Here is a 26,196-nt window from a genome sequence, read left to right as displayed (position 1 = left end):
AATAGAAAATGACCTCGGAAGGAAAGAGCTCTTTAGGGATCCTTCTTATTTGAACTGTGCCTTCCTCGCCTTACTCTACCCATTTTTCCTGTACAATTTCTATAATCACATCCCAACGCGCACGGCACAATGGCTCACCGCGGAGAGACCCTTCACAAAGATGTCTGCTGCATTGCAGATCTGAAGAAAATGGGGAGCAGTCGGCTGGCTCCGATGGTCAGAGGTGAGTACCATAAATAGTTCACGACAGCAATTCATTGTGCCAGTGCTGATCTCAATAGACTACTACAACGGAGGAGCTATGGATCTAATCACGTATGGAATTCCAAAACGCAGCAACTAGTCCATATCCCTAACATTCGTCTAGTCTCAACGAGAACGAAACAGCCTACGACCGCTACAAGATCCGCCCCCGGATCTTAATCAACGTCGACAAAATCGACACAACCACCGAGTTCCTAGGGAGCAAGGTATATCATCCTTTCACTTTTCCAGCAGAGAAACGAAAGCACCAGTGCCAACTTTAATAATCAAACCATAGGTCTTGCTCCCATTCGGCTTCAGCCCCGCGGCATCAATGAAACTTGCCCACCCAGACGGCGAGCTCGCGACCTCGCGCGCAGCCGCAAAATACGGCCTCTGCATGGGCCTATCCTCGTACTCGAATTATCCGCTCGAGGACGTCGCCGCGCAAGGGCTGGGCAATCCGTACGTGATGCAGATGTGTGTACTGCGGGATCGGGCGATTACGCTTCAGTTGTTAGAGCGGGCGGAGAGTATGTCGTATCTTGAATGCCTCCGGGGCTGTTTTTCATGGTGCCGATGAGTAGGCTGAGCTAACATCCTTTTCAGAGGCGGGGTACAAGGCGCTGTTCCTATCTGTCGATGTACCAGTGCTAGGCAAGCGCATCAACGAATACCGGAACGAGTATACCATCCCAGATGATATGTCGTGGCCGAATATCCTCAGTCACGGAGGGGATCACTCGGACCGCACTGAATACGGTATGTCTGGCGAAGTCTGATCTGTGGAGTTGGTGTGAGGTGATAGAGGACATGCTGATATTTTGCAGACCCCAGTTTGGACTGGGAGAGCACGATTCCTTGGTTGAGACAACATACGTCTCTGAAGATCTGGCTTAAGGGTGGTATGTTTGCGTTGTCGAGTGAATCAAGTAAAGCGACTCACAGTTCCACTAACGATTGGTGATACAGTAACCTCCCCCGAAGATATAGAACTGGCCATCAAATACGACATCGACGGTGTTGTCATTTCGAACCACGGGGGTCGGCAACTGGACGGCATGCCGTCGACAGTGGATGCACTGCGGGCCTGTGCCCCGGTAGCCAAGAATCGAATCCCGCTCGCGGTGGATGGGGGTATCCGACGAGGCTCGGATATCTTCAAGGCTCTCGCATTGGGGGCTAGCTTCTGTTTTATTGGAAGGATCCCGTTCTGGGGGTTGGCTGTATGTGTTTGCTTCTCCTTGTTTTGCTTATTGTTTATATGTGACTGACCAAATACAGTATAACGGACAAGAAGGTGTCGAATTGGGGATTCGGATCCTCCGCCAAGAACTGCGGATCACCATGGCATTGGCCGGGTAAGCGATTGTTCTCTTCTGGAATGCATAAAATAGTAAAAATTCTAATCGGAAGCAGGTGCCGGACGATCAGCGACATTCAAAAATGTTATCTTTCGGTTTTGCAGCCGGATGGGATTCTCTCGAAGCTGTGATGGGTATTTTGCTATACTTTCCAGGCTTCTATTTCTATTATACATGATCTGACCTTCCAAGGAATATTGAATCTTGGAAGATATGTAAATGCCATGTGAGGTCAGTTCATCTCGTGCATACTGGAGGTGTCACAATACGATTACCCGTATAATACAAGCTGTCTGCCAAGACCTTGGCAAATCACCCCACAGGGCTGAAGGGCTGATCGGATTTTCAAGTGTTCCATGGCTTCCTTGGAGAACAAGCTCCAAAGAGGCTGTGCAATATGTGTGGATATGTGACTATAATGTACATAGCCACAGTTCTAGAAGTAAATATAGACAGGAAAACATGGAAGCCCTATGTTGTACGTATACTGCAAAGCCTCACTCTGTGCTGTCCCTGGTACCAGGCAGCATCATTCTGATTAGTCCAGCTATACTTAGCAACGGGTACTCCGTACAGTACCTTGGTACCTCTTTCATAGAGTATTGGAATGCGTAAGCGTGTAATCTTCTTAGTCGGGCGCTAGTTGTTTCATTTTCCTTATTTCCAGCCGATCCTCCACATTATTGAAACACTACATATAGCGTCCTTTTCTCTTTTCTCTTTTCTCCCTTTTTCTTTTGTTCTCTTCTATATCTCTACCATAAATACACCCCGACTACCTCCTACCTCCAATCTTGTACCCTATACAACCCATACACACACCACAATGTTCAACTTCAACTTCTTCAAATCCGCCCCGGCCAACGAGCCCGCCACTGACGGCTGGAACGCCAACACCGTCACCATGCAGCCCACCAGCCCCGCTGCCCCTTCAAGCAACCAGAACGTCGTCTCTGAGCAGCCGGTATGTTGACAATACCCCCATAAATAAAACTGATATATTTCCAGAACAAAAATTAACATCTGTCGCATCTAGGCCAGCCAAGAACAAATGCAGCTGCGCGGTGGTGGCGGTGGTGGTATCTGCTGTGGAGTGTACGTTCCCCTCTCTCCCCCTCTCCCCCGAATCCAAGCCGACCAGAATCATATTCGGTGCGCGCAATAAAATAACGGAAAACTAACTTATCCCAGTTGCGCCGGTATTGCTTGCTTCGAGTGCTGTGAGATTTGCTGCTAGACGATCAGATGAGATCAGCTGTGGCCGCCGATGCGCTCATGCGATAACACAGTTGATGGACTCGGCCTTCCTTGCTAGGGTCGACTATTGGAACCTTGGGCGGGATTCATCTACCGCGTGGCCTCGGCGGTTCTTTGATGTGATGCGATTTGATGTGATTTGATTTGATGGACTTCCCTTTTTTTTGCTATACTGGATCTTTCTACGCTATACCCCAGAACAATGCCAGTAATGGAGTTCAATTTCAGATTCTTATATTTTGACGAGCTTTGATATACGTAGATGGTCATTCTGGTCGTCGCTCGTGAAGTAGTCATTATGTCTTATATCCATCGAAGGACAGGTTAGTTGTCGGTTGTCAGTCTTTGTGTGTTTGAGCTAGCCAAAAGGGCGACGCGAGATCGCTGATCGTAATGCGGCGTCTACATCCCATACTCGGAAGCCTGGTGCACGGCCGAGGATTCTGAGGTTTGCGAGGAGTACTGGCACACATGTTAGTGATATTGACAGAAACACAAGGAGCAAAGGTATCGATGGGTAACTCACGATCAAAGAAACACTCCACATCCAGAGTATATGACGACGAAGTCGAGGACTCCGACTCCATCTTATCAATAGGAGTAGTCCCATCAGACGAAGCATAGAGACTAGAAACAGTCGATCGATCCGGCGAAAAGCCATACAAAGCCCCAACCAAACTCTCAGGAACGCCGAGCCTCAACGCCGACCCATCAAGCACAAGACCCCGATGCTCCAGATACCCCTGCACATCATGACAATCAAACCACTCCCCATCAAGATCCAGCGAGCGAATCCTCTCCTCCTCGCTCATATTCACCTTTATCGCATCCACCCCTCCCTCCAACGTAACAGCAACAGGCTCATGCTCCCCACTCCAATCCTCATCCCAATCCTGGATCCCGCCCCGCTGCAGGATCCGCTCCATCCGTCTTAGAATCTTCCCGGGTCTGCGACTGTTCTCCGGGTACACGGGGTTCCCATCCACGTCCCTGCGCGGGAAATGCTTCCCCGCCCCACCGAGCGTGTAGAAAGGCATCTTGGCGAATTCAAGCCCGCTCCCGATCTCGGATTGCAGCGTACGTCGGAAACTCCGTCTTATCCCTGCCATGTCGTGGATGCAGGGGACGAGTCCGAAGACGCGGCTTAGGAGCGCGGGATCGCTGCGCGGGTCTGTTATCCAGCGGTAGGTGTGCTCGAGGGTGAATCTCTGGAGGCGCCGGGAGAGGTTCGATTCTTGGTGGCTGTATGTGTAGATTGTTGTTGTTGGGAGGATGCGGTTTATTAGTGGGGATGGAGAGCGGGCGCGGTTGTATTGTGGATATGGAGAGGTGATTCTGGGGTCCTTCTTCTGGGGATGTGTGTGCGACACTTCGTAACCGAATGTATCCCAGTCCCAAGGTGGAGCGTTGGTCTGCTCCGGTTCGAGATCATTGTCGTTTTCGGTGGTGAAGCGCGTCTTGTTTATTTCTGCTAGAATGAGTTCTCGTGTGCGAGCGAGGTAGTCCACGCTTGGCTGAAGAGTCAAATCGTCGTTGAGGGGAGCGACTGCGTCGCGGTGGGCTCCGTCTAGGATATCTGATACATTCTCTAGTGTCTGCTCTAGTACATTGACGCGGGATCTGAGAGTCCGGATGGTAGTCTCCTTTTTGAGACGATAGGTGCGTTGTGCCCGTCGGATCTGCAGACGGCGTTCCTGTGGATCTGGTCAACAATGTTTATATTGTAGGGCCGATCGCGATCTACCTCAATAGCAGTGGCATCTTTGGCCTCTAATCTCGGCCGACCTCTTTTCCGCACCGGACGATCCGGAGCAGCCGAGTCTCTGTCTGTCACTTTGTCGGGAATCTCCGGTGGTTGGGCTGGTCCCTTTCGGGGTCTTAGACGGCTTTCTCTGGACAAGGTGTTTATTGATATTTCTGCTTCTTGTTCCTGTGACAGTTCCAGGTAGGATCTGGACGATAGCATGTCCATCGCGGGTCCCTGCATCTGCATGTATCCGCAGTTTTAATTTGAAATGGTGGTATTCTGCAGTCCAATTGTCTAGATAATCTCAGAGAACCGAGTTGACGTTGACGTTGAGGTTGACGTTGAGGTTGATTACAATTAATTGATCACTCATCATTGATCACTCATCTCGGGAATTACCTCGGCCTATAGCCAACCACGCTAATGCGCAGACAGGGGTTCCCCACTAGGCTTGCAGATATTTGAATGCCAACTACTCCGTATGCACATGCAACATTGGAATATCATGAATATCATGAATATCATGGAGATTATGAAATTATGAAATTATGAAATTGAGAAATTATCCAAATTGTGCACACTTCCGTTGATGTCACACGGGAAACCCGTTATATTATTCCAACACACAGACCTCCATGGCTTCTGCCTATCCCGTACTACCGGACCGCACAATGTCGGGTGATACTTTCGGAGGAGCCTGGAACTGAGGATTATTCCAAGAATAGGGGACCTTCACAATAAGTACAACATGGTGAATGAATAACACGGTGAAGACGAACACGGCGACTCCGACACAAAACTCACGCAAAGTCGGGTCTAAGCACGCACCAAGTAACAACTCCGAGATCCAGATCGGTGTAGAAATTGCATGGAGTGCGAAACCCGAACCCGTCGATCGTCTATGACATCCACTACGACTGCGATTGGCTCTTGACCCTTAGCTCTATGACGATCATGCCTAATCCGTTTTCCCCACTTGTGCTTCGACCCGAGGTTGCCTCTTATAAACATCTGATTCTGCCCGCATTTCTCTGAAAGCCAATTTTCTCCAAACAGGACCATGGCTCTGGCATTCGTCTTGAGCTTTGCGGCCGCAGCCGTCGTGCTGCAGGTCATCCGTATGGTATTCAACTCATGGCAGCACTCACGCAATGCTAAGAGCCTGGGCTGTGGCAGTGTGCCAATGTACCCATCCAAGGATCCTTTCGGAATTGACAACCTGAAACAGTCCCTGGTGGCAGACAAAGCCAAAGTGGTACCTGAGTTGGCCGAGGAGCGCGTCAAGGTCATCAGTGAGCAGGAGAAACGCTATGTCACTACATTCTCAATCCGCAACCTTGGTCGCACGCACCTTTTTACTATCGACCCGAAGAACATCCAGGCTCTCCTGGCTACACAGTTCAAGGACTTTGAGCTTGGTTCTGTCCGTCGGATTAGCTTGCATCCCTTGCTGGGCACTGGTATTGTGAGTCACTTGCTATTCCTTCTTTGTTCTCTCTCTCTCCGACTATGGGTATTGACTGTTTATAGTTCACCGCCGATGGAGAGGAATGGAGCCGATCCCGTGGCCTACTTCGGCCTCAGTTTACCCGCGAGCAGATCAGTCAATTGGATTTAGAAGAGGAGCATGTGCAAAAGGCCATGCAGGCTCTGCCCGTCGCGGCCAACGGATGGACCGCCACAACCGACATCCAATCCATCTTCTTCCGCCTGACCATCGACTCCGCCACAGAATTCCTCTTTGGTGAAAGTGTCGAGAGCCAACTCGGCGCTCTAAACAACCTAAACAGACCCGAAGACTCCTTCGCCACCTACTTCGACAAATCCCAATGGGTCTGCGCGCAGCGAGGCCGCTTCGAGAAACTCGCCTTCCTCGCCGAGAACAAGGAAACCAAGTTCTCGGACAAGCAAGTCCACTCCTTTGTCGATAAAGTCGTCTCCAACGCCCTCGCAGCCTCCCAAGCCGAGAAGAAAGCCTCCCCCAACGAAAAATCCTCCTACGTCTTCCTGGAAGCCCTCCTCGAAGTAACACGCGACCCAATCGAACTCCGCTCCCAACTCCTCAACATCCTCCTCGCCGGCCGCGACACAACAGCCTCCCTCCTAAGCTGGACAACGCTCATGCTGGCCCGCCACCCAGAAGTCTTCACCAAACTCCGCGAAACAATCATCTCCAATTTCGGCACCTACTCCAACCCCCAGAACATCACCTTCGCCACCCTAAAGTCCTGCCAGTACCTGCAGCACGTGATGAACGAAGTCCTCCGTCTGTACCCAGTGGTTCCCTTCAACCGCCGCAACGCAGCCCGCGACACGACCATCCCGCGCGGCGGCGGTCCGGACGGCCAGGACCCAGTCTACGTCCGCAAGGGCCAGTCGGTTATGTACACGACGCATGTTATGCAGCGTCGTAAGGATCTGTGGGGTCCTGATGCGGACCAGTTCAAGCCTGAGCGCTGGACGAGTCGGAGGCCTGGATGGGAATATATTCCCTTCAATGGTGGGCCACGGATCTGTATTGGACAGCAGTTTGCGCTTACCGAGGCTGGTTATGTTATTGTGAGGCTTTTGCAGCGATTTGATCGGATTGAGGATATTTATCCGGATCAGAAGATTAGATATGGTGTTACTTTGACTAGTGCGCCTGCTGATCTGGTTACTGTGCGCTTGCATCAGGCTGAGGATGCTTGAGGGGGTTGGGTTGGTTAGATTGCCTTTTGCTCCGTCCCTGGATTGTTTTTTTATTTGTTTTCTAGGGGCGGTTGGCGATGCTTGTGTTTTTCTTTCTGCGGTTCTTTTGGGTCTGGTTGGGGTTTCCCGGTTAGGGCTGAGATCTGCTTCAGTATGTTAATTTGTATCGGTTTCTTCCTGGCAGAGTTACTCTGAGGGGTATGTGCCTATTATGATAATGAGAATGACATCTTTACCTAGTTATGAATATACTTTTTATTATCTTGAGTTATTTTTGCTGGTGAGAATATTAATCAGTTTTCACATCCGAGATGTTAGCCTGCGTTTATACTCATAGAAATGAAATAATAGGTACCTAGGTAGGCACTGACATGTTTTATCAAATCAGAGGCAAAGTTACCCTAGGTAGTCTTTTTAGCACTAGCCACAAGAAGACAAATGTCGCATTACTCATTTTTATATTGGGTCTACATCCATATTGAGCACATCAGAATAAGACACGAAAACGTTATAGGGAAAGACAGTTTGTTCCAATAAATATTGAAAACGGATTCTATAACTACATCAAAACCTAGAAACACAAAGTATGTGCAAAACTTCGAATTGAATTTATATAATATAATCGAACTAATCGAGAAGAAAGAAATGTATAAAAGTAGTGTAAATAACAGTCAACCTGAAAGAAAACGCTGACACCAAGCCACCTATCAATAAAATCTCCCCTTTTGGCTTGATACGAGATCATCCCTTAGTTAACACACTGGTAGTAGTAGGGGTTCTGCTTAACGCAGGTAGTGCCAGTCTCACAAACAGTGGCTCCAGTCCAGTTGAGGCCACCGCACTGGTAGTAGTGCTTAGCAACGTTTCCAGTAGAAGGGTTGGTGGTAGGGCTGGTGGTAGGTACCTGAGTGTAGGGCTTGGCGGTGGAGGTGGCGGTCGCGGTGACGAGGGTAGTAGGGGCAGCAGCAGTGGTGGTGGGGACAACGGGAACGACAGCGGCGGAAGTCTCAGCGGGAGCTGAGGCAGTCGAGCTGGACGGCTCAATAACGGAGCTGGGGACCTGGACGTTGCTGCTGGGGGTGCTGGTGATCTCAACGGCGGCGGTGGTGGTAGAGGTCTGGGCAGCGGTGGCGGTGGATGTGGATGAAGAGGAGGACGGGGCTGGGGCAGTGCCGTCGACAAAGTACTTCTCGAGAATGGGAAGGTAGGTCGAGTAAGCAGGGCCGTTACTTGGCTCCAGGTTGTACATGTAAGATCCCCACATGGGACCGGCAGACCACCACTCGGCGCCCATCCAGACGTCGCTGTTCTCGGACATGTAGGAGAGCATGCCCTCGACGGCAGCCTCGCAGTTGCTGTTGACGCCGCCGGCGAACTCGCCGATGAAGCCCAGCTTGTTGTTCTTCTGCAACCAAGCGGTGGCGGACTGGAGACGCTCCTTTCCGATGGTGGCGCTGACGCAGGTCTCGGAGGTGCCGGAGCTGTCGCCGTCAAGGTACTGGTGCATCTCGTAGACGATCTTGTTCTCGGAGTCGGTGAGGGCCTTCAGGTTGTCGTTGTTGTTGGCCCAGGACCAGGCACCGCTCCAGGCGTTACCCTCAACAAAGATGTACTGGCTGGTGGCACCAGTGGCACGGATAGCGTCAATGGCGGCCTGGTTCAGGTCCAGGACGAGGGTCTGGTCAAGGTCGTGGTACTCGTTGTCTAGGAGATGGTGTTAGTGGATAGTTTTCATGGCGTGGGATTGACTACGGGGTTGGTGGCTTACTGGTGTCGAAGATGACCTTGTCGTTGGTGGCGAACTCGGTAGCAACGGTCTTCCAGAAGGCCTTGAAATCGGAGGTCGAGCTAATGATGTTGCCAGCGCTGTAGATAGAGCATTAGTATCATACCAATAACCGTGAGCAATTATGGTTTTGATGTACTTACTATCTTCCGTAGTTGTGGGGGTCAAGGACGGCATATGCACCGCTGGCGGTGATGAACTTGACAGTCTATAGAATGGAACTGTTAGACCTTGGAGGAGCGTCAATAGCCACAACAGACATATCACGTACAGACTTGAGGGCGGCCAGGTAAGTGGCATCCGGGGTGCCGGTCATGCTGGTTGGCACCAGGCGCTCCATCAAGAAGGGCACACGGAAGATGTTCATGCCGGCATCTCTCAGGATCTGAATCTGGGAAGTCTTGGGCCAGGTGTAGTCCTGTTCCAGGGTACCGGGGATGTTGTGCTCGCCGAATTCGGCACCGGACTCGCTCACACCGAGCCAAGTGAATCCATTTGCACGCTTCTTGAGATCAGCACTCTGCTTGGTGGGAACAACGTCCCTTCCTCGGGGGTATGCGCAGGCCACGGTTGCGGCGCTGGCAGCCAGGACAATGTTAGTGAACTTCATTGTGAAATGTAAAAGAGAGTGAGTGTCGAGTTTGACGATAAAGAATGTGACGGAATAGAAGAAAAAGAACGGAAATCAAGAGACCAGTCTTGAAGTTTGAATGAAAGTGAATGAATGTATTGCGCGAAGTAAGAGTGAAACATGCAGAGGCCGGCTGTTATATAGCCATACTTGTCCCTGCTCGGAGGCGTCAAATGGCGCCTGGTTCACGGAGTAGACTAACAGATAATCCTAGACACAGTGGGTTCACTGTTTGAGATCTCTCCTAGAACCACTCGGAAAATCATTCGGCTTAATTATGACCGGGATACCGGGAAACGCTAACCCTGATGGCTGCAGGAGATGTCTCTTCTAGACGGCGGATCTCTCCACCACCGAAGGGGCCGGATAAACGGTCAAATTGCCCAAAGGCCACTAGTTCGAGCACAAGGTACCAAGAACAGATCAGAACTATGTAAAAGTCCAATATCATCCATATGTAGTCAACCCAATCCGTCGGAGATTAGCCGTAAACGCTTAGCTCCATGGCCTGATGCATGTGGAGATGAGATCACTAAAGCGTGTAAAAGTCAGGTCAGCTTCCATTTCGCTAGTCTAGACAAGTCTCACCCTCAAAAAGAGTGCAATCTAAAAGAAATTGTTCGGATACACTTGCGGAATCGCCTAACCCGTTCTTGGGTGTAGTGGCCGAAAATGGAGCGCCGGGTAAATGAGAAATGCTCAAGATGAAACATCAGAGGTTAATAACCGTTGGATCCCCGGCTTAATTTTCCAAAATCGACTCGGAAGCTCCTTTGCAAACCTGTAAGATAAAGAAGCTAAGCTCATATAATATCGAAATCAAGGTAGCAATTACCCACATTTCTGGTTAGTCCCGGGCATGATTTATAACCCGAATAACAGGAATTCAGGATATGTTTTGATTATTGGGACCTTTGAAAGCTGGTATGCTTAAGTACAGCAGGCTGTTAGTGATCACCCCTTGGGTTCATATTGGAAATCAGAGCAGTCAGATGTTACATATTTCCAGTGATATCGAGGAAAGGGGAATGACAACTATAGAATACAATGTAGTCCACTTATATGTATGTTTTCGACAAAATTGGACACCGCCCGTCTACCGTCTTGGAATCTATTAGTTATAGCGGACTTTCCAACGGAACATTTACAATACAACACATTCTGCTCCTAGTTTCTTATGGATTGGACTTGCTGCAAATAAATTAGACTAGAAGTTCCAGTTCATTATCATATTGGGTAATTCTGGTGTGGTCTGCAATTGTAGATCACTAGCCATTCCTAAAACCAGTGGTTCGGTGTCCAATCCTCCCAATCAGACATATGTCTAAGATGAACATCTTAGATCATAAGACGCTCGACCTGGTTCTTAATAGCGCGGATCTGAGCGGTCAGATCACTAGCCTCGTTGGTAGTGATAGAGGCAGCAATCACAGGGCGGGAAACACCAGTAGCACGGCCGAGAGCCATCTTACTAGGAACGTAAACGTAGGGAACCTAATTTAGATGATTAGTCTAGATTCTCGGCGTACGGATCTAGGGTATTTGACTCACGTTCTTATCCTCAGCCAAAAGAGGCAAGTGAAGCACAATAGCGAGGGGGCTAGTATCCGCGGCCATAATCACAAGTTCACTAGTACCCCGGTTAAGGGACTTAGTGCACTCGTTAGCGCCCTATCATAACGGTTAGCTTAACCTTAGAAACCAGTGAAGCGTATAAAAACCTTCTTCAGTTGGCGATAATGCGCGGCCTGCTGCACAAGGTCGAGGAGACTCTGGGCAAGGGCCTCATCGGCGATAGGCCACGCGGCACTAGTATCTTCAGCCATTGTTATGTCGTAGTTGAGAACTTAAACAAGAATATCTTTAAAAATGGCTCACTCAGTAGATCACGGCCGTGTAATTAGAACGGAATATAAGCGTGAAGATGCTCGTGGGAAATTTTCTGAGCCGATCATTTATACACACCGCCTACTAAATTTGCATGTTTTTCTGCGGCAGGTGGGCGCTTACCGCTCTTATCCTATTGGTCACCCTCCACCGGCAATCATGAGGTCCATATGTGCTCCGTACCTAACTATGTGGTTAATTAACTAACTAGTTACTAGGGCATATACATACATGTACAAGCCTCAGATGCCGGGCCTCTGGCCCGACTTTGTGACAATACGTATGAAGATTCGTTATTATGATTTATTATATTAAGAAAAGATAGTAAGCAAGTGTAAGCGAAGTGAAGAAAAGAGCGAAAATAATGGCGAAAAATTCCTATTTATTCGTATAGAAAGGTATAGAGCATATATTTTAATTGATCATCTTAATAGTATATTACGTTTAAGCGTAAGAGAAAGGCCGCGCTCCGCGCGCGGCGGCTCGATTATCTACATACATTATTAAGGTCTGAAGTGAGTAGTATTGCAGTAAGCTCTATTCACCCACGAGTCCACGACCCTTGTTGCACACATACAGCGCCACACGAATAAGGTCTTCTGTTCTCATTGTGAGACTCTTGTCTCCGTGTACTACTTTGAAGACCACTTGAAGACACACACGGAGGAGAGGTCACCATGCCCACATTGCAATAGATCCTTTTCGGCCTTAGCATTGCTCAGCACATACGGGGACACTTGAAGCCAAAGGTCATGTATGTCATAAAATTCTGCCTCACTTTTTCGATGAGATCTAATTTTAGTTTTGGCTTAATAGGAAGATTTTCAGGTTCGCAACAATCCTGCGGTCAAACATTCTCAACACGTACTAGATTGAAGAAACACTCCACTAGGCACCACCCAGGGCTAAGCGAGAATCCCGGTCCTTTTATACCTAAAAGGCAGGTCGTGAAACGTTCTACTCTCCAGAACATGAAAGACAAACTCCTCAATCAGATGAACCAACACGCTAGACATCGTGATTTCTCGCAATTCATCTCATGGACAAATGCGGCTCAAACAAGACCCAAGAACTTGCTCTTCATCGATACCAAGTTCACTCGTCTAATTAACGGCGGCTACCTCCTTGAAATTTGTATTCGGGACGGCTATGGCTCCACGATTGTATATTCTACAATCGACCATGCCTGTACCATCAATACTTATACCAACGCGCTTCTCCCAGTCCATGGAACCAAGCAAGTATAGAGAAGGTCTATGGGGCTAGGCAAGATAAGCAACCCTTTGGAATAACCGTTGAATATCTTAGAAATATCCTCACGGCGTACGGCATAAGCTGTGAGACTCTCTTCGTTGAGTGGTCGCTAGCATTTTGCGACTATAATATTCTTTGTACTACTTGTCGGATGTGCAAGGACTGTCGTCGCTCCCACCACGATCAAATGTCCTGAGACTGTTGTTAGTTTGGAGACGATTTTTCGCCCGAGACAACCCTGATATGTACTTCTGTCTTTCTTTCGTCCACCGAGTCATATTTCCAGATAGTGATCATTGGGAAAATGCATATAGAGCAGGCATAGATGTTTCTATGCTTTTTGATTTGTTCCAGATCATTCCAGAGACTGTTCTGTCGACTCATCGTCCTATTACACTCTACCTCCAATAATGTTCGGTTGATATAGCAAGGTTATAATTAAATATGGATGGTGTCATATCGCAATTGACTATCAACATTGCGATGGGAGCGTAATTATTACATAGGTAGTCAAAGGAGGAAGTCTTGGGTGAGCCAAGATTTTTTGAAAGCCCTGGAGACTCTAGATTCATTCCCTTGGGGATTTAATAAAAGTGATGCTACCTATTTTATGAAGCAATACTGGCAGAATATAAGGTGTCTGACCCTGTAGAAATATCAGCTTAGAGGCCTGTACATGTTGACATTTATATAATTGGATTCGTCGACGTGTTTCATACTCTAATTCAGTCGCAGATAGGAAATGACAGCACATGTGAATTTTAGCACCGTATCTCGATCAATCCGGCCCTGTACGGCGGGGGAAAAAAGATCCTAAATCAGTCAGTATCTGTCGATAAAGTAGTCAATCTTTAGAAAGGACATACTATCACTCAGTCTTGAGCATCTCCCCTTAGGGACAATATATTGATCCTTAATGCTTCGTTTAACCATCGTTTTTTTTAATATATATTTTGTAAAACGAGAAGGTACAGATCTGAGGCTATCGCGAGGAGCACTCGCCGATTTGGGATTTGAAATGTGTTCGCGTCACACGGGGTTCGAACTTCGGCAGGTGGCCACATGACTTCCCCAAAAGCGTAATATCCAAAAAAAAGAGTAGCACAAACAAGCTCACTCTATAACCCTAATAAATGATCTCGAAGGAAAAAAAAAATAGGTAGCTTCTCTTTGATTGAGCGTGTCATCCTTAGTGCAGGGGCCATGCTAATCTTCTCTGTATATTTTCATTTGACCATATGCCCCGAAGGGCGAAAGAATAACCTTAAAGTTCAATATAACCTCTGTTTCCGGCAGAAAACTACCGCCTACTTGTTTCATCACTGAATTTCTAAGGCTGTGATTGGACGACACCAGCCTTACTTGTTAGGTGCAGTGGTAAGTTTTGGTCTGAAGAGCTCAAACAGTATGCATTCATTAATCAGTTATAGGGTCTAAGCGTATTAACTAAGCTTGTAAGAAGCTACTCTGTGATGTTGAATTCAAATGAATGATCGCCTTGCCCGATCGGCACCGCCATCGCATCATTGTCATACAACGTTCTTTCAAAGTATCGCACCCGTCCATCCGGTCGTGCCAAGAGAACAGTTTGTTTCTGTGTCCCATATGATCCACAGGTATAACTCTGGTCAGGGGGTCCATTTGTCGGGGTTTCGGCCTCATCCTCTACCCGAGCTGCAGCGATTTTCTCTTCAACTTGATCACGATCATTTGGAGCACCGATGCGAGGAACGAAGATGGTCTTGTGCAAATGACTGATGTACATCTCAATTGTAGCGTTCTCCTCTGGCAGTCGTGGCAGACTATCCGTGTTGAGAACCTGCAGCAGGCGATCAATCAACGCATCTTCGTCCTCCCCGTCTCCCTTTTGCACATGCTCGTCAATAGCAGCCTCCATCAACTGCTCTCCATCAATAATCTTAGGCCAGGTTCTGTCATCATAGCTTGTGTTGCTAAGCCCACGTGTCTGGTGTTTTTTCGTTGCCACCCAGGTGATCTGATCCATGTCTGTGGAACGGTTGGAGACAATGGCCAAGGGCTCGCTGATATGTCCACACACCAGACTGAAACCCCCCACCTGCTTTGCTTCTGGACTAGCCACGATGCCTTGTACAAACTCCCTGGTATCCTCTCGCTTGTCGGTGGACCCGATCAACCAGCTATTAACGATGACGCCCCGGCTATAGACTCCGATGGCTGCGCTGGTCGAGTCCTCACGGTAGTTGGTAAGAACTGCCACCTTGCCATGCTTGGTGACCCCCATCCAAGTGCCATGTGTAGATCGGGCTAGGTCTCGTGAGCCGAGGACATGTGAGGATGGCTCTGGCCACCAGTCTGGCGATGATGTAGGACGATGGAGGAATTCCTAGATATGTTAAGCTTGGGATTCCACCGCTCAGAGTGGGAAATACTCACATCTCTGTTGTTGATTATGATCAACGAGTATTCCGGGTGGGCAGTTGAGATCAATGCGATACACATGGTTTGAGTTTCCGAGGTCCCCCGAGGTAGTTGAACGGTGCGGGGAATAACAAGGATTCACGAATTTAAGAACAGTGTATATAGGATGGAGTAGAAGCAAGGGTTCTAAAGAGAAAGGAAATCTTGGAAGAGAAAGAGGAACGGGCCATAACACGTAGAAAGGAACTAGCTAAGGCATCTCGGGTGATTGGGCCACTCGTAAGGTGTACCTTGTCGGGCTTGTACTTGTACCATATTCAAGGTAATAACATTACTCTTAAAACAAAGAGCACAAATATATTCAAGATATGAATTTCCAAGATATACATCTTAAACAACACAGGCATTAATGACTAAATCATTAACAATGCACTTAAGCAAAAAGTGTCTCGCGTGACGTCAACACACATCTGTTGATCTCTTTGGGAAATGCGAGTGGTCACGTCTCTTAATAGGGAGTTATCGTGAAGTGATTTATGTGTACTATTTATATAGTTCCTATTATTTGATTTCTACTCTCAAGCATCATATACCCCTGAACTATCTTTGTTGCCTTGTTCTCCTCTTTTTGTCCAACTTCGGTGTTCGTCTCAGATCAGCGGGGCTGACTGAAGACACAAAAAATCCCCAGGGATTTTCTTTTTTTTTCACATCTTCAATTCACCCAGGCTTCATCATGTTTGGAATCTTTGCGGACTTGTTGTCGTAAGCTCAAAACTTCATATACCTCGGAAAGAAGGGGTCCGCAAGCTAACGCAGATCTATTTCTATAGCTCGGTCATCACGATCTTCTTCCCCGTTTTCGCTTCCTACAAGGCTCTCCGTTCCTCTGACCCCTCACAACTCGCACCATGGCTGATGTACTGGGTGGTGCTTTCAGTCATTTTGCTGGCTGAATCATGGACAGTGTTTATCATCGGATGGTATAGTTCAACCTGCTCCGCTCAACAGGATCACAAGCTAATCGTGACTTGATAATTATCCAGGTTCCCATTCTACAGCTGGATCCGCCTCGGTTTCATGGCGTATCTCGTCCTCCCCCAGACGCAAGGGGCTCGCTTACTGTACCAAGACTACGTGGACCCGTTCTTGACACACCATGAGCGGGAGATCGAAGATATGATCGGCCACACTCATGAACGGGCCAAGGCACTGGGTCTCCAATACTTCTACCAAGCCATCGATTTGATCCGGCAGAAAGTCTTGGGTCTACCCCCGCAACGCCCCACGACACCTCCTCAGCCAGGTGCCGCTTCCTACGCGCAGTCGCTACTATCGCGGTTCAACATCCCCGTTGCCGGAGGTGCCGGGGGGTCCGCCAACACAAATGATTGGTACTCTGTTCTCAGTGCCGCCGTGGGCTCAGTTACATCTGGAAAGTCTCGGGAAGCGCGGGACGAGGAGCTTTCAGCCAGTGGCAATCTCCTCCAGCGCCAGCTGCAGTCTATGTCCGGAGCCGAGAAAGCTCACTATATTTCCTCGCAGCGAGAGCTGCTAGATCACCTCCGGTCAACCCTAGCACAAGAGGAGCAGAGCAACCCTCGGGGTGGACTCGAGGCTGATGACCTTGCCTACGGCGTGCCGTTGCGCAAGAATCGCAGCGAGAACTCCTTCGAGGTGGTTGATGATGAGGATCTAGGACGTCGTCCGGAACGAAAGACTAGTGGATGGACATCTGGTTGGTTCGGCAACGAGCAAGATTCCTCGGGCTCATCTGGTACTGACTTTGCGGCGCGTGCTGTCGATGAGATTGCCCGGTCGCGCGCAACCGGGTACGACCGATCTTGAGTCTGCCCGCGGAGATGTTCTACTTTTAACAAGGGGGTTAGAGTAGAACAAGAAAACCAAAATAGAACTTGAAAACTTTGCTCTTGCTGGGTGAGAGATAGGGATGGGAGACATGCTATGTTACCATGGGGTTTTTTTTCGCCTTGCTGAATAACAGTTAAATTGAACTTGAATTCAATGCTAGCCCAACTATTACTGAGAACAGCCGAGGATGTCAAGCCGAATCCCTCCGGTCGGAGGAATAGCCTTGCATAAAAGAGTTCACGCAGATGCACTGCAAGGACGGGGAGGGGGGATATGGGGAAGTATTTGATATCCCTGTACCTCAATGGCTACTATTGAGTGTTATTGAATTAGGGGTGCATTTAGGAGATAGGAAAGGAAATATAATAGGATATAGCTATGACATATATAGTGTACCTTGTAGGTACCTTATAAGTATCTTGTATAGATGTAGATCCGTAGATGTCGATAGTACGGGGTCACCATAAGTGGCAAACGGGGAAAATGGGGCCTTTGGGGGCATTTGGAGGGTCTATCAGGTTCCAGATGAATAAAGAATACTCAGAGCCATAATACGAGTAGAGTCATAGCTATTATTTAATATTATAACTCATATTATTGTACATTCATCTTTATACAAAATAGACACTATACTACTAAACCCTTGTAGATTTCTTTGTAACATGTGGGTGGCGTTGTAGACATGGTGACTCTCGACCTTTTCTATTTTACTTTCACTTCTCTTTCTGAAATTTCATTAATTTCATTTTTTCTAGAGATTCTCAAGAGAATCAATCCCATAAAACACATTCAAAGGTACGTTGGTCGCGGGACGCAACTCTCTCTCTCTCTCGTTCTGCCCTTTCGTTTTCCACAAACCCGAATATTTTTTTTTCCCTTGAATTTTTTCCCTCCCACCACCCATCTACCCTTTGAAACAACCCTTTTAAACACCATAACACTGTCGACCAAAACGCTGCTCTTGCTGCGTACCTGGTCTTCTGTGTATTTGGAAACTCGTTTTCCCTTATTTAATCAAGTTTCATCCCTTTGACAACCTGCAGTTAGGTTTGGATGTGGCCTTGTTACGCCTCCGCGTACTGACATCACCTTCGTCTTTTTTTCTCGAACCTTCATCGCCCTCTTCGCGCGTTTAGACGTACAACCTGTCTAATGAGCTCGAACCCTCCTCAGTCGGGCAACCAAGGACAAAGCACCGCTACTCCCGCCGCTTCGACCCAGCCCGCATCCTCTACCCCCCTGGCTGCCCCCCAGGCGCCAGCCAGATCTTACGCCAACGCCACTAAGAAGTCCGCGACGGACTCTACCGCCGCACCCGTCACCGTGGGCGGTTCAGCGCAACATGGGCAGTCGAGCTCCGTATCTGTGAACGGCAAACCCATGCAAAATCAATCTCAGCAGTCTGCCTCTTCTGGCGTGACCATTGTCAATGGAGCTCCCACTGCTTCGGCTGCTTCCTCCGGCGATCACTCTCGCAAGCCATCTGTGACCATCACCTCGAGCGGTACCTCCGGCTACATTCCCAACGGCGGTGGCCCGGCCAGTCGGCCCAACAGTCTTCAGTTCGGATTCCAGCAGAGTTCTCCCAACATGGGTGCTCCCGCTGTGCCTGCCTCCAACCAGGCCCAGGCTGGACTTGGTGCTCCTTCGACAAACCCCCGGGTGACGTCTCCTCAGACCTCTCCCTCGCCTATTCCTCAGCCCGCGTCTAGCGGCGGCCGTCCACCTCCATCGACTTACCAGGCGCAAGGAAATGTGCCGAACTTTGGTAGCTTTGGAGAATCTGTTGATGCCAACGTAAGTGTCTGGCATTCTTCCCTCTGAGTGATCTTGGTGCGCAAATGTGTTATAAAGCGTGGCACCACCTGTGCGCGACTTTTCCAAGTCCTCATTGTTTTCGAAATTGTTTTGCTCACACATGCGTTCGATTCTACAGGCTTCTCTTGCACACGGTGCCCAGCACCTGCGTCGCGAGTCCTCCCAATCCACCCACAGCGATATGAGCAACCACATGGGCAACGGCCCCGGACGTTCAAGCTACCAGGGTGGTCGCGGTCGCGGATACTCCCAGCCCGGCTACCAGGGACAGCAGATGCCCTACTCTCCTAACCCCGGTTTCCGCCAGACCCCCAACCAGCCCCGAGGCGGTCCTAACATGGGTCCCCAGTTTCACGGCTCGAACCAGGGCCGTCCTTTGGCTCCCTACCCGAACTCGCCTCACCAGGCCAACCGCAGCCCTGCCCTGGCCAACGTTAACCCTACCACTCCTCAAATGAACCAGGTTCCGATGGCACACCCCCAGATGCCTCAGCAACCTTACGGTTACGGTCAACACATGGGCCCCCAAGCTGTGAGATCCCCCCCTTCTCGTTCTTTCCAGGATCCCTGGCGTCGCCCCCAAAGGAACCTTACCAGCTCTTGGCGGCGCAAAGACAACCCTACATACTCACCCGAGTACCCCGTGGATCTTGCGCCCGAAAGTGGTCAGTTCGAACAAATTCTAACAATGGTTAAATTTCAACAGTCATTCCCCAACGCCTACGATCCCAACTACGCTGGTTACTACAACCCGAATGGTGGTTACTACATGGGACCACCGTCGCCCCAGCCCCGTACTGCTGGCATGCCCTACAACCCTCAGTACATGGGACAGCAATTCCCCAACCCCATGCCTCAGGCGACCCCACTTTCGCGTACTCCCTCTCAGGTATCTACTGATCGTCCAGGTTCGAGCCTCGGCCAAGGACCGGCACCCACTGGTCCTGCTGTCCCAGGTCACACCCACACTGGCAGCCGCGCCTCCAACAGCCCCGCTCCCAAGCCACACTTCATCATTCCCTCAGCCAAGAAGAGTCCAATCATCATCAAGGACCCCAACAGCGGCTCAGTCAAGACCTTCGAAAAGAATCCCGCATCCCCTGCTCGTGCCACCCCTTCGCCCGTGAAGTTTACTCCTCCTCCCACATCCACTCCTCCCCCTCGCACTGCCAGCGCGTCTGAGCACACTCGTACCGAGAGCAAGGCGAATGCCACAAAGACCGATGAGGAGAAGAAGCAGGAGCTGAAGGACGCCGTTCGCCTGAAGATCCAGCAGGATGAGGCTGCTCAGAAGCAGCGTCTGGCTGATGAGGCCTCTCGCAAGACCACTGAAGCCGCGTCCACCGATGCCAAGAAGGATGATACTGAGTCAGCCCGCGCTGCCATTGAAGATCTCAGCATCAAGGATAAGGCCGCTCCCGTTGAGGAGCCCAAGAAGACCGATGCTGCTGAAGAATCGAAGGAAGCTGCTGCCCCTGCCGAAGAGCCCAAGAAGGCTCCTGCTCCAGCTGCCGCTCCCGCGGATGACGATGAAATCGACTTTGATGCCATCGAGCGTGAAATGGCCGAGATTGAGGCTAAGGAGCGCGCCGCCGAGGAAGACTACAACCGTGCAAAGCAAGCCAAGAAGGAAGAAGCCGCACGCAAGGAGCGCGAGGAACTTGAGAACTACGAGGCCAACATGAAGAAGGCCGAGGCTGAGGCTGAGGCCCGCGAGATTGCCCGCGAGAACGCCGCTAGTGTTGGTGAAGCGGCCGCCCAGGACGACAGCAAGGATGCCTTTGCCTCGCTCAAGAAGGGTGGATACACTGCCACTGAGTCTTCCACACCTGGTGACAGCGGTGCTGCTACTCCTGTTTCGTCTGACATGGGCCCACCAGCCAAGCCTGCCAGCGCTGTTCCCAAGAAGCCCGCTGGCCTCAAGCTTGATACCCCCAAGCCCACTGAGCCCCTGCAAGCAACCGCCGGCATGAAGTCTTTGCAGAATGCCAAGTTCTTGGAAGACCTCAGCAAGATCACTTACCCCTCGTCCATCACCCCTCCCGACGCCGCTATGAACGCCGCTGCGCCTGAAGGCCGCAAGTTCCACTACGACCGGGACTTCCTGCTGCAATTCCAGGCCGCATTCAAGGACAAGATCTCCGTCGACTGGGACTCCCGTCTGCGGGACACAGTTGGTGACGCCACCGACTCTTCCCGTCCCCAGTCTGCCCGCACCCCTAGCATGGGTGGTAGCCGTAATCCCTCTCGCGGCCCCATGACTCCAGGAGGAGCCTTCCCCGCCATGGGCAGCTTCAATACAGGCCGACCTGGTCAGATGCCCCCTATGGGCAGCGGACCGATGGGCGGCCGCAATGCATCCTTCGGATTCCCACGAGGCGGGCCTGGTGGCATGGGTCCTATGGGCAACATTCGCCAAAACTCTGCCGGTGTTCCTCCTCGTGGCAACTCGAGCAAGGGTCCCCGCACCGACAGCCGACCGAAGAAGCACGGTGGCCGACAGGACGAGGCACAAAACAAGTCGATGCCTCTTACCGCTGGCATGGATTTGAAGGCAATTCAAACCACCGCGACTGGCTGGAAGCCTCGCAGTATTGGTCAAGGCGCTGGTGCTGGTCCCGCCCCTGGTGGTGAGGGCTACTTGGCACCGGATGTCGTGCAGCGCAAGGTCAAGGCTGCTCTTAACAAGATGACCCCGGAGAACTTCGACCGTATCTCTGGTCAGATCCTCGCGATTGTCTCCCAGTCCAAGGACGAGTCCGACGGCCGTACCCTGCGCCAGGTCATCCAACTCACATTCGAGAAGGCTACTGATGAGGCTCACTGGGCCCCCATGTACGCCAAGTTCTGTAAGAGCATGCTGGAGAGCATGAGCCCAGAAATTAAGGATGAGAACATTCGTGACAGAAATGGCACCGTTGTTGCTGGTGGAAGTCTGTTCCGCAAGTACCTGCTTAACCGCTGCCAAGAAGAGTTCGAGCGTGGCTGGAAAACTAACCTGCCTGATAAGCCCGAGGGCACTACTGAAGAGGTATGTCGATCTACATCGACTTTATTTACCCCCTGTACTAATAATCGATCTCAGGTTGCAATGATGTCCGAAGAATACTACATCGCTGCCGCCGCTAAGCGTCGTGGTCTTGGTCTCGTCAAGTTCATTGGTGAACTTTACAAGCTTGGCATGCTTACAGAGCGTATCATGCACGAGTGTGTTAAGAAGCTTGTGGACTACGAGGGTATTCCCGATGAAGCCGAGGTCGAGAGTTTGACCAGTCTGCTGCGCACCATCGGTGCCAGCCTCGATGCCTCTGAGAAGGGACCTGCCATGATGGACGCCTACTTTGCTCGCATTCACCTCATGGTTGAGACCCCCAACTTGCCCAGCCGTCTTCGTTTCATGCTTCTGGTAAGTTTCTCTCTAGCTTTTCGTCCTTTGAGGAGGAAACAAAAGACTAACATGATTTCCAGGATATTATTGATCTGCGTACCGCACGCTGGAACTCCAAGGATGCCGATAAGGGTCCTCAGACCATTGTTGAGATTCGCGAGGCTGTGAGTAACCTTCATTGCTATGATCCACTATGTCTCATCTCTAACTCTTGAAATAGGCTGCCCGTGCCGCACAAGCCGCTGAAGCTGAGCGCCAGCGCCAGTCCAGCAACCGTGGAGGCGGTGGCCGCATCCCCATGGGTCGCGGTGACGCCCGCGGCTTCGGATACGGAAACCAGGCCCCTCCCCCCGATTACGCCTCCAGCAAGGTTGGCAGCGACGATCTCCGCCGCCTGCGTGCGACTCGCAACACTAACCAGCCCATGTCATTCGGTCCGTCCAGCCTTCTCGGTTCGCGCACCAACAGCGGCCGCAAGAACCTCGGTCCCGGCGGTAGCCTAGTCCGTGGTAGCGACGACAGCGCCGCCAGCAGCCGCACCGGCACTCCTACCGGCAGCAAGAAGGAAGACAACTCTTCTATGAATGCTTTCAGGTACGCAACTCCCAACGCATTCCTCCTACGGAACCCCCCATGCTAATACCCTCCCCAGCGCGCTTGCTGCCCTTGAAGATCGGGATAACATGGCCACCTCGCCACCGTCAAACCCCACTTCCCCAATGCTCACCAAGTCGCAGCCCGCGGCCGCGGAGCGTCGTCCCTCAAAAACCCCGTCTGTCAAGGACGGCGAATCCACAGCATAGAAAGTCCTTAGGAGTTAATGATCAACGTTTTCCATTTTCTTGGTTCACAAAAAGATTTCTTCATTTTCGTCATTTTCCATCTTGTTTTTCCCGTGGGGAAAGCCATGCGCCTTTGTTTTTAATCGGTCTCAGTCCTTTGCATTTTCCGACTGGTCGGTTATCCCCTAGGACTTCCTTTTTTCACTTTATCACGGCTGGTTTTACTTTTTTGAAGCTTCTTTCGAAAAAAAGACCCGATTCATAGTGTACAATTTTGACATCTTTTTCAATTATTATTCTTGTTTCTTCTTTTCTTCTTTTCTTTTCATTGAATTGAGAGATGGGTGTCGAGCAGTGTTTGACAGTAGGACTTTGCTTCCAAGGTTGCAATTGGGCTTGCTGAATCACTTCTATTTCATATTCTTGTCTTTCATTTTCCCATCTGCGGATCTAGTAGGGGGTTACTGTGGATGGAAATGGAAACTGGTATGGAGAGATTGATGGGATGACGAGGGTGATGAAAGGGTTGCTGATGTTTAGCTTGTTCTTATTCTCTTTCTTTCTTCTCGTGCTTTGCATATTCTCTCTTCTGTTCTTGCTCTTGCTTTTCTCTTGTCCTTGTCCTTTTTCTCAATACCCGGAGCACCACTCAACTTTAACGTGATTGAATGAATGCTTCGCCTTCTGGCTACTTCTAATTTTTTTCCTTTATAAGAAATGCATGTAGATCCGTATTCAAATGTACTAAACATGACTATGGACTTGTTATTATATGGATTAGTATCCGTATGTAGAGCTGGACTTACTTAGGTTAGGTATATACTACGACAAGAATAGTAGTTACGAGTAAACAAATAGTTACAGTCTACACATCTGTAAGAGATTAAGCAATCGATGTTTATGCATTCATTCAGCGAATTCTCACTGTAGGCACAAGAGTGGGGAGAGATACACATGGCCCAAACGTGTGCAATGTTTAACCAGGTCAGAACATATTTGAGGACAATAAGTGATGAGGGTATTGAGCCGGGGTATAACGGTCAGTTCCGTGCGAACTGACGTGGTTCCTGGCGTTTATTCTGTTCGATAGAGAGAGGCTAGAAGCAGAGATGTGAAATCGGACGGTTCGTATGCATCGTGAGTATGTGAGAAGCGCAATGATCTAATGTATAGCGCAACACGAGCAAAATGAAGATAAGAACCCACTGCGGATCAAGCAAGCCATATTTTCAGGATTCAGATTCTTTCGTTTTGTCGTTTTTATCATCGTTATCTGAAACTTCGATCACCGGGATAGACACGGGAGTCTTGGATGAATCGGAAGCCTCGTTCGCCTCATCACGCTTGTCCTCCTCGGTAGAGGAGTCTGACTCAGGAGAGTCGGGCTGATCAGAGGGAGAAGGCGAGACCACAGTCCTGTTCAGCAAAGGAAATGGCTGAGTAACGACGCTCTCCTGAGAGCTATCTGCTGGACTTCCGATACCCGGACTCGCCATAACCACTGCATCCAGTGAGTTCCGAATGGGGTAAGTCGAGTCGGAGTCGGAGTGGCTAATGCTACTGCGGTCGGAGACGGACAAAGAACTGCGCGAAGCCGTATTCGAGTATGATGCGGGGAGTCCGAGTGCCTCCGCCACTGCAGCCTCCTCGTCTGGCAGTTTCGAAGTGCTACTATCGTTGCTGGAGCTGGCGCCGAATATCTGACTACCGCGCTGCTCGCTCATTTCCAGGATATGGTTGTAGTTGCGTCGTGTTGGGTCTGCACGGCGCTTTTTCTTTTTCTTTTCGCGCTTCGGTGAAGGCCGAACGACTATCACCGGGATGGGTGATTGCTGGAGACAGTATTTGGAGACGGAGCCTGGGAGCAGACTGTGCACTCCTTTCAGGTTGCGTCCTCTCGTACCGACTACAAGCATTGCGGGCTCGTATATGCGGATCTAGAGGATGTTAGATTGGTAGGAGGTAGAAATGGGGTTCTTGGAAAGGTTACCATGCGTTGGATGATGCTCTCAACCTTGCCCACAGCAAGTTCCAGGACCAAGCTGATCGCCTTCTCATCCTGGCTGTTCTTCTGGATTACCTGCTCAAATAGCTTTTCGGCTTCCTCCCGGTACTTTCGCTCTTCGATTCCGACATCGCTGGCTATGCGCGAGTCCTTCTCCACCGCCCGAAGACAGACGATCTCATCCCCGTCATCCACCAGCTCGTCAATGAGCCATTCGAGGGCGAATTCGGAGTAGTCGTTCTGGTCTGTTCCGCACAAAAACGTCCTGCTGCGACGTGTGTTCTGGTAGCCTTTGTGTTTGTAGTTCAATGTGAGGGAGAAATCGGTAGCATCGAAATTGTCGAAAGTGTCGAAAGAGACACCTCGCTCGTAGGTTCTGCTATATATCAGTACACGCCATTTCACACACAGTCTTCAAGCAAAACATACTTCGGCGGTGGTGGAGACGGCCCTCGGTTCAATTGGGCAGCTTTGTGTTCCCGTTCCTTTTCATCCAATAATTCCCTCGTCGGGGTATCCCCGTATGACAGCCGCTTTTCCTTGAAGCTCGACGAGCGAGTGGGCAATTGAGACTCTGCGGCGCCGACGCTGAATTGGATCGATCTCCGGTGGCTTCTGGGCTTACCCTCGCCTGAAAGGCTACGGGTGTGGCCGGACCCCGCAGCTGGGATCGTATGATCTCTGAATTCGGGTCGCCCTGCAGACTCGGATGAGACTTTTGGAGAAGTCGGTGCAGACATTAAGAGGCTGATCTTCGGCGATGATGCAAATGAACAGGGGTATAATGGGTTTGTTGGTTTTCGTGGGCCGTGTGTTGACGTAAATAAAATGACCAGAGCTAGTAGCACGTATCAGCGGCCACGGGGTTGTTGAGGGTTCCACAGGACCAAGCGGGGATTTGGTATCATGTTTTGAGAGGGTCTTTGCAATGGAAACTAGGAAGGGTGATGGTCACGAGTCATCTTGCTTGAGCTGGAGAGTGACGGATGCAGCGAGGGGCAGGACGGTCAGGGCGGTGATCAGTTATCGATAGCGGGAGCTTAACTGTGCTTATGTAAGATCAGCAGGTCG

At 50.2% G+C, this 26,196-nt stretch overlaps 11 protein-coding genes across 11 annotated transcripts; 6 read left to right on the top strand and 5 right to left on the bottom strand.

Annotated features, from left to right (window-relative positions):
• Nucleotides 1-129: 129 nt before the first annotated feature.
• On the top strand, nucleotides 130-1,738 carry N7471_011284 (alpha-hydroxy acid oxidase; the record flags this gene model as incomplete). Its single annotated transcript, XM_057284003.1, has 9 exons — nucleotides 130-223; nucleotides 282-315; nucleotides 368-470; nucleotides 542-776; nucleotides 853-1,005; nucleotides 1,074-1,148; nucleotides 1,216-1,469; nucleotides 1,528-1,604; nucleotides 1,663-1,738. The coding sequence occupies 9 exons, from the start codon at nucleotides 130-132 to the stop codon at nucleotides 1,736-1,738; spliced, it is 1,101 nt and encodes a 366-aa protein (XP_057130269.1).
• Nucleotides 1,739-2,433: 695 nt separating this feature from the next.
• N7471_011283 (uncharacterized protein) lies at nucleotides 2,434-2,844 on the top strand (the record flags this gene model as incomplete). The annotated part of the gene is made up of 3 exons (XM_057284002.1): nucleotides 2,434-2,571; nucleotides 2,644-2,702; nucleotides 2,799-2,844. The coding sequence occupies 3 exons, from the start codon at nucleotides 2,434-2,436 to the stop codon at nucleotides 2,842-2,844; spliced, it is 243 nt and encodes an 80-aa protein (XP_057130268.1).
• Nucleotides 2,845-3,222: 378 nt separating this feature from the next.
• N7471_011282 (bZIP transcription factor) lies at nucleotides 3,223-4,836 on the bottom strand (the record flags this gene model as incomplete). The annotated part of the gene is made up of 3 exons (XM_057284001.1): nucleotides 3,223-3,326; nucleotides 3,391-4,558; nucleotides 4,609-4,836. The coding sequence occupies 3 exons, from the start codon at nucleotides 4,834-4,836 to the stop codon at nucleotides 3,223-3,225; spliced, it is 1,500 nt and encodes a 499-aa protein (XP_057130267.1).
• An 812-nt stretch (nucleotides 4,837-5,648) lies between these two features.
• Nucleotides 5,649-7,541, top strand: N7471_011281 (cytochrome P450). The gene is made up of 2 exons (XM_057284000.1): nucleotides 5,649-6,076; nucleotides 6,142-7,541. The coding sequence occupies exons 1-2, from the start codon at nucleotides 5,672-5,674 to the stop codon at nucleotides 7,300-7,302; spliced, it is 1,566 nt and encodes a 521-aa protein (XP_057130266.1). The 5' UTR covers nucleotides 5,649-5,671; the 3' UTR covers nucleotides 7,303-7,541.
• Nucleotides 7,542-7,891: 350 nt separating this feature from the next.
• On the bottom strand, nucleotides 7,892-9,821 carry egl3 (putative extracellular endoglucanase/cellulase). Its single transcript, XM_057283999.1, has 4 exons — nucleotides 9,360-9,821; nucleotides 9,232-9,296; nucleotides 9,071-9,168; nucleotides 7,892-9,006 (listed from the first exon to the last, which is right to left on the bottom strand). The coding sequence occupies exons 1-4, from the start codon at nucleotides 9,696-9,698 to the stop codon at nucleotides 8,051-8,053; spliced, it is 1,458 nt and encodes a 485-aa protein (XP_057130265.1). The 5' UTR covers nucleotides 9,699-9,821; the 3' UTR covers nucleotides 7,892-8,050.
• Nucleotides 9,822-11,057: 1,236 nt separating this feature from the next.
• On the bottom strand, nucleotides 11,058-11,545 carry N7471_011279 (uncharacterized protein; the record flags this gene model as incomplete). The annotated part of the gene is made up of 3 exons (XM_057283998.1): nucleotides 11,058-11,213; nucleotides 11,271-11,390; nucleotides 11,441-11,545. 3 exons carry the CDS (start codon nucleotides 11,543-11,545, stop codon nucleotides 11,058-11,060), a joined length of 381 nt encoding a protein of 126 aa, XP_057130264.1.
• Nucleotides 11,546-12,577: 1,032 nt separating this feature from the next.
• Nucleotides 12,578-12,853, top strand: N7471_011278 (uncharacterized protein; the record flags this gene model as incomplete). The annotated part of the gene is made up of 1 exon (XM_057283997.1): nucleotides 12,578-12,853. One exon carries the CDS (start codon nucleotides 12,578-12,580, stop codon nucleotides 12,851-12,853), a length of 276 nt encoding a protein of 91 aa, XP_057130263.1.
• Nucleotides 12,854-14,242: 1,389 nt separating this feature from the next.
• Nucleotides 14,243-15,487, bottom strand: N7471_011277 (NRDE family protein). Its single transcript, XM_057283996.1, has 2 exons — nucleotides 15,276-15,487; nucleotides 14,243-15,225 (listed from the first exon to the last, which is right to left on the bottom strand). The coding sequence occupies exons 1-2, from the start codon at nucleotides 15,339-15,341 to the stop codon at nucleotides 14,323-14,325; spliced, it is 969 nt and encodes a 322-aa protein (XP_057130262.1). The 5' UTR covers nucleotides 15,342-15,487; the 3' UTR covers nucleotides 14,243-14,322.
• A 509-nt stretch (nucleotides 15,488-15,996) lies between these two features.
• On the top strand, nucleotides 15,997-17,108 carry N7471_011276 (HVA22/TB2/DP1 family protein; the record flags this gene model as incomplete). The annotated part of the gene is made up of 3 exons (XM_057283995.1): nucleotides 15,997-16,025; nucleotides 16,094-16,243; nucleotides 16,307-17,108. 3 exons carry the CDS (start codon nucleotides 15,997-15,999, stop codon nucleotides 17,106-17,108), a joined length of 981 nt encoding a protein of 326 aa, XP_057130261.1.
• A 1,176-nt stretch (nucleotides 17,109-18,284) lies between these two features.
• Nucleotides 18,285-23,141, top strand: N7471_011275 (putative eukaryotic translation initiation factor subunit eIF-4F; the record flags this gene model as incomplete). Its single annotated transcript, XM_057283994.1, has 7 exons — nucleotides 18,285-18,929; nucleotides 19,069-19,482; nucleotides 19,657-21,981; nucleotides 22,036-22,356; nucleotides 22,419-22,502; nucleotides 22,559-22,932; nucleotides 22,991-23,141. The coding sequence occupies 7 exons, from the start codon at nucleotides 18,285-18,287 to the stop codon at nucleotides 23,139-23,141; spliced, it is 4,314 nt and encodes a 1,437-aa protein (XP_057130260.1).
• A 1,208-nt stretch (nucleotides 23,142-24,349) lies between these two features.
• On the bottom strand, nucleotides 24,350-25,865 carry N7471_011274 (universal stress protein; the record flags this gene model as incomplete). The annotated part of the gene is made up of 3 exons (XM_057283993.1): nucleotides 24,350-25,057; nucleotides 25,111-25,501; nucleotides 25,555-25,865. The coding sequence occupies 3 exons, from the start codon at nucleotides 25,863-25,865 to the stop codon at nucleotides 24,350-24,352; spliced, it is 1,410 nt and encodes a 469-aa protein (XP_057130259.1).
• Nucleotides 25,866-26,196: the final 331 nt, after the last annotated feature.

The sequence above is a fragment of the Penicillium samsonianum genome (genome assembly GCF_028829775.1).
Source record: "Penicillium samsonianum strain IBT 33392 chromosome Unknown utg000007l_segment0_segment0, whole genome shotgun sequence".
Classification (NCBI taxonomy): Eukaryota; Fungi; Ascomycota; class Eurotiomycetes; order Eurotiales; family Aspergillaceae; genus Penicillium; species Penicillium samsonianum.
The sequence above is the reverse complement of the archived record's forward strand: the minus strand, read 5'-3'. Positions and strand labels throughout refer to the sequence as shown.

Coding starts and splice junctions, on each gene's coding strand:
- N7471_011281 (XM_057284000.1), top strand. CDS start 5,672: ATGGCTCTGGCATTCGTCTTGAGCTTTGCGGCCGCAGCCGTCGTGCTG. Junction 6,077..6,141: donor CCTTGCTGGGCACTGGTATT/GTGAGTCACTTG, acceptor GACTGTTTATAG/TTCACCGCCGATGGAGAGGA.
- egl3 (XM_057283999.1), bottom strand. CDS start 9,698: ATGAAGTTCACTAACATTGTCCTGGCTGCCAGCGCCGCAACCGTGGCC. Junction 9,169..9,231: donor CCCCACAACTACGGAAGATA/GTAAGTACATCA, acceptor CTCTATCTACAG/CGCTGGCAACATCATTAGCT. Junction 9,007..9,070: donor CAAGGTCATCTTCGACACCA/GTAAGCCACCAA, acceptor ACCATCTCCTAG/ACAACGAGTACCACGACCTT.
- N7471_011277 (XM_057283996.1), bottom strand. CDS start 15,341: ATGTGTATCGCATTGATCTCAACTGCCCACCCGGAATACTCGTTGATC. Junction 15,226..15,275: donor TCATAATCAACAACAGAGAT/GTGAGTATTTCC, acceptor TAACATATCTAG/GAATTCCTCCATCGTCCTAC.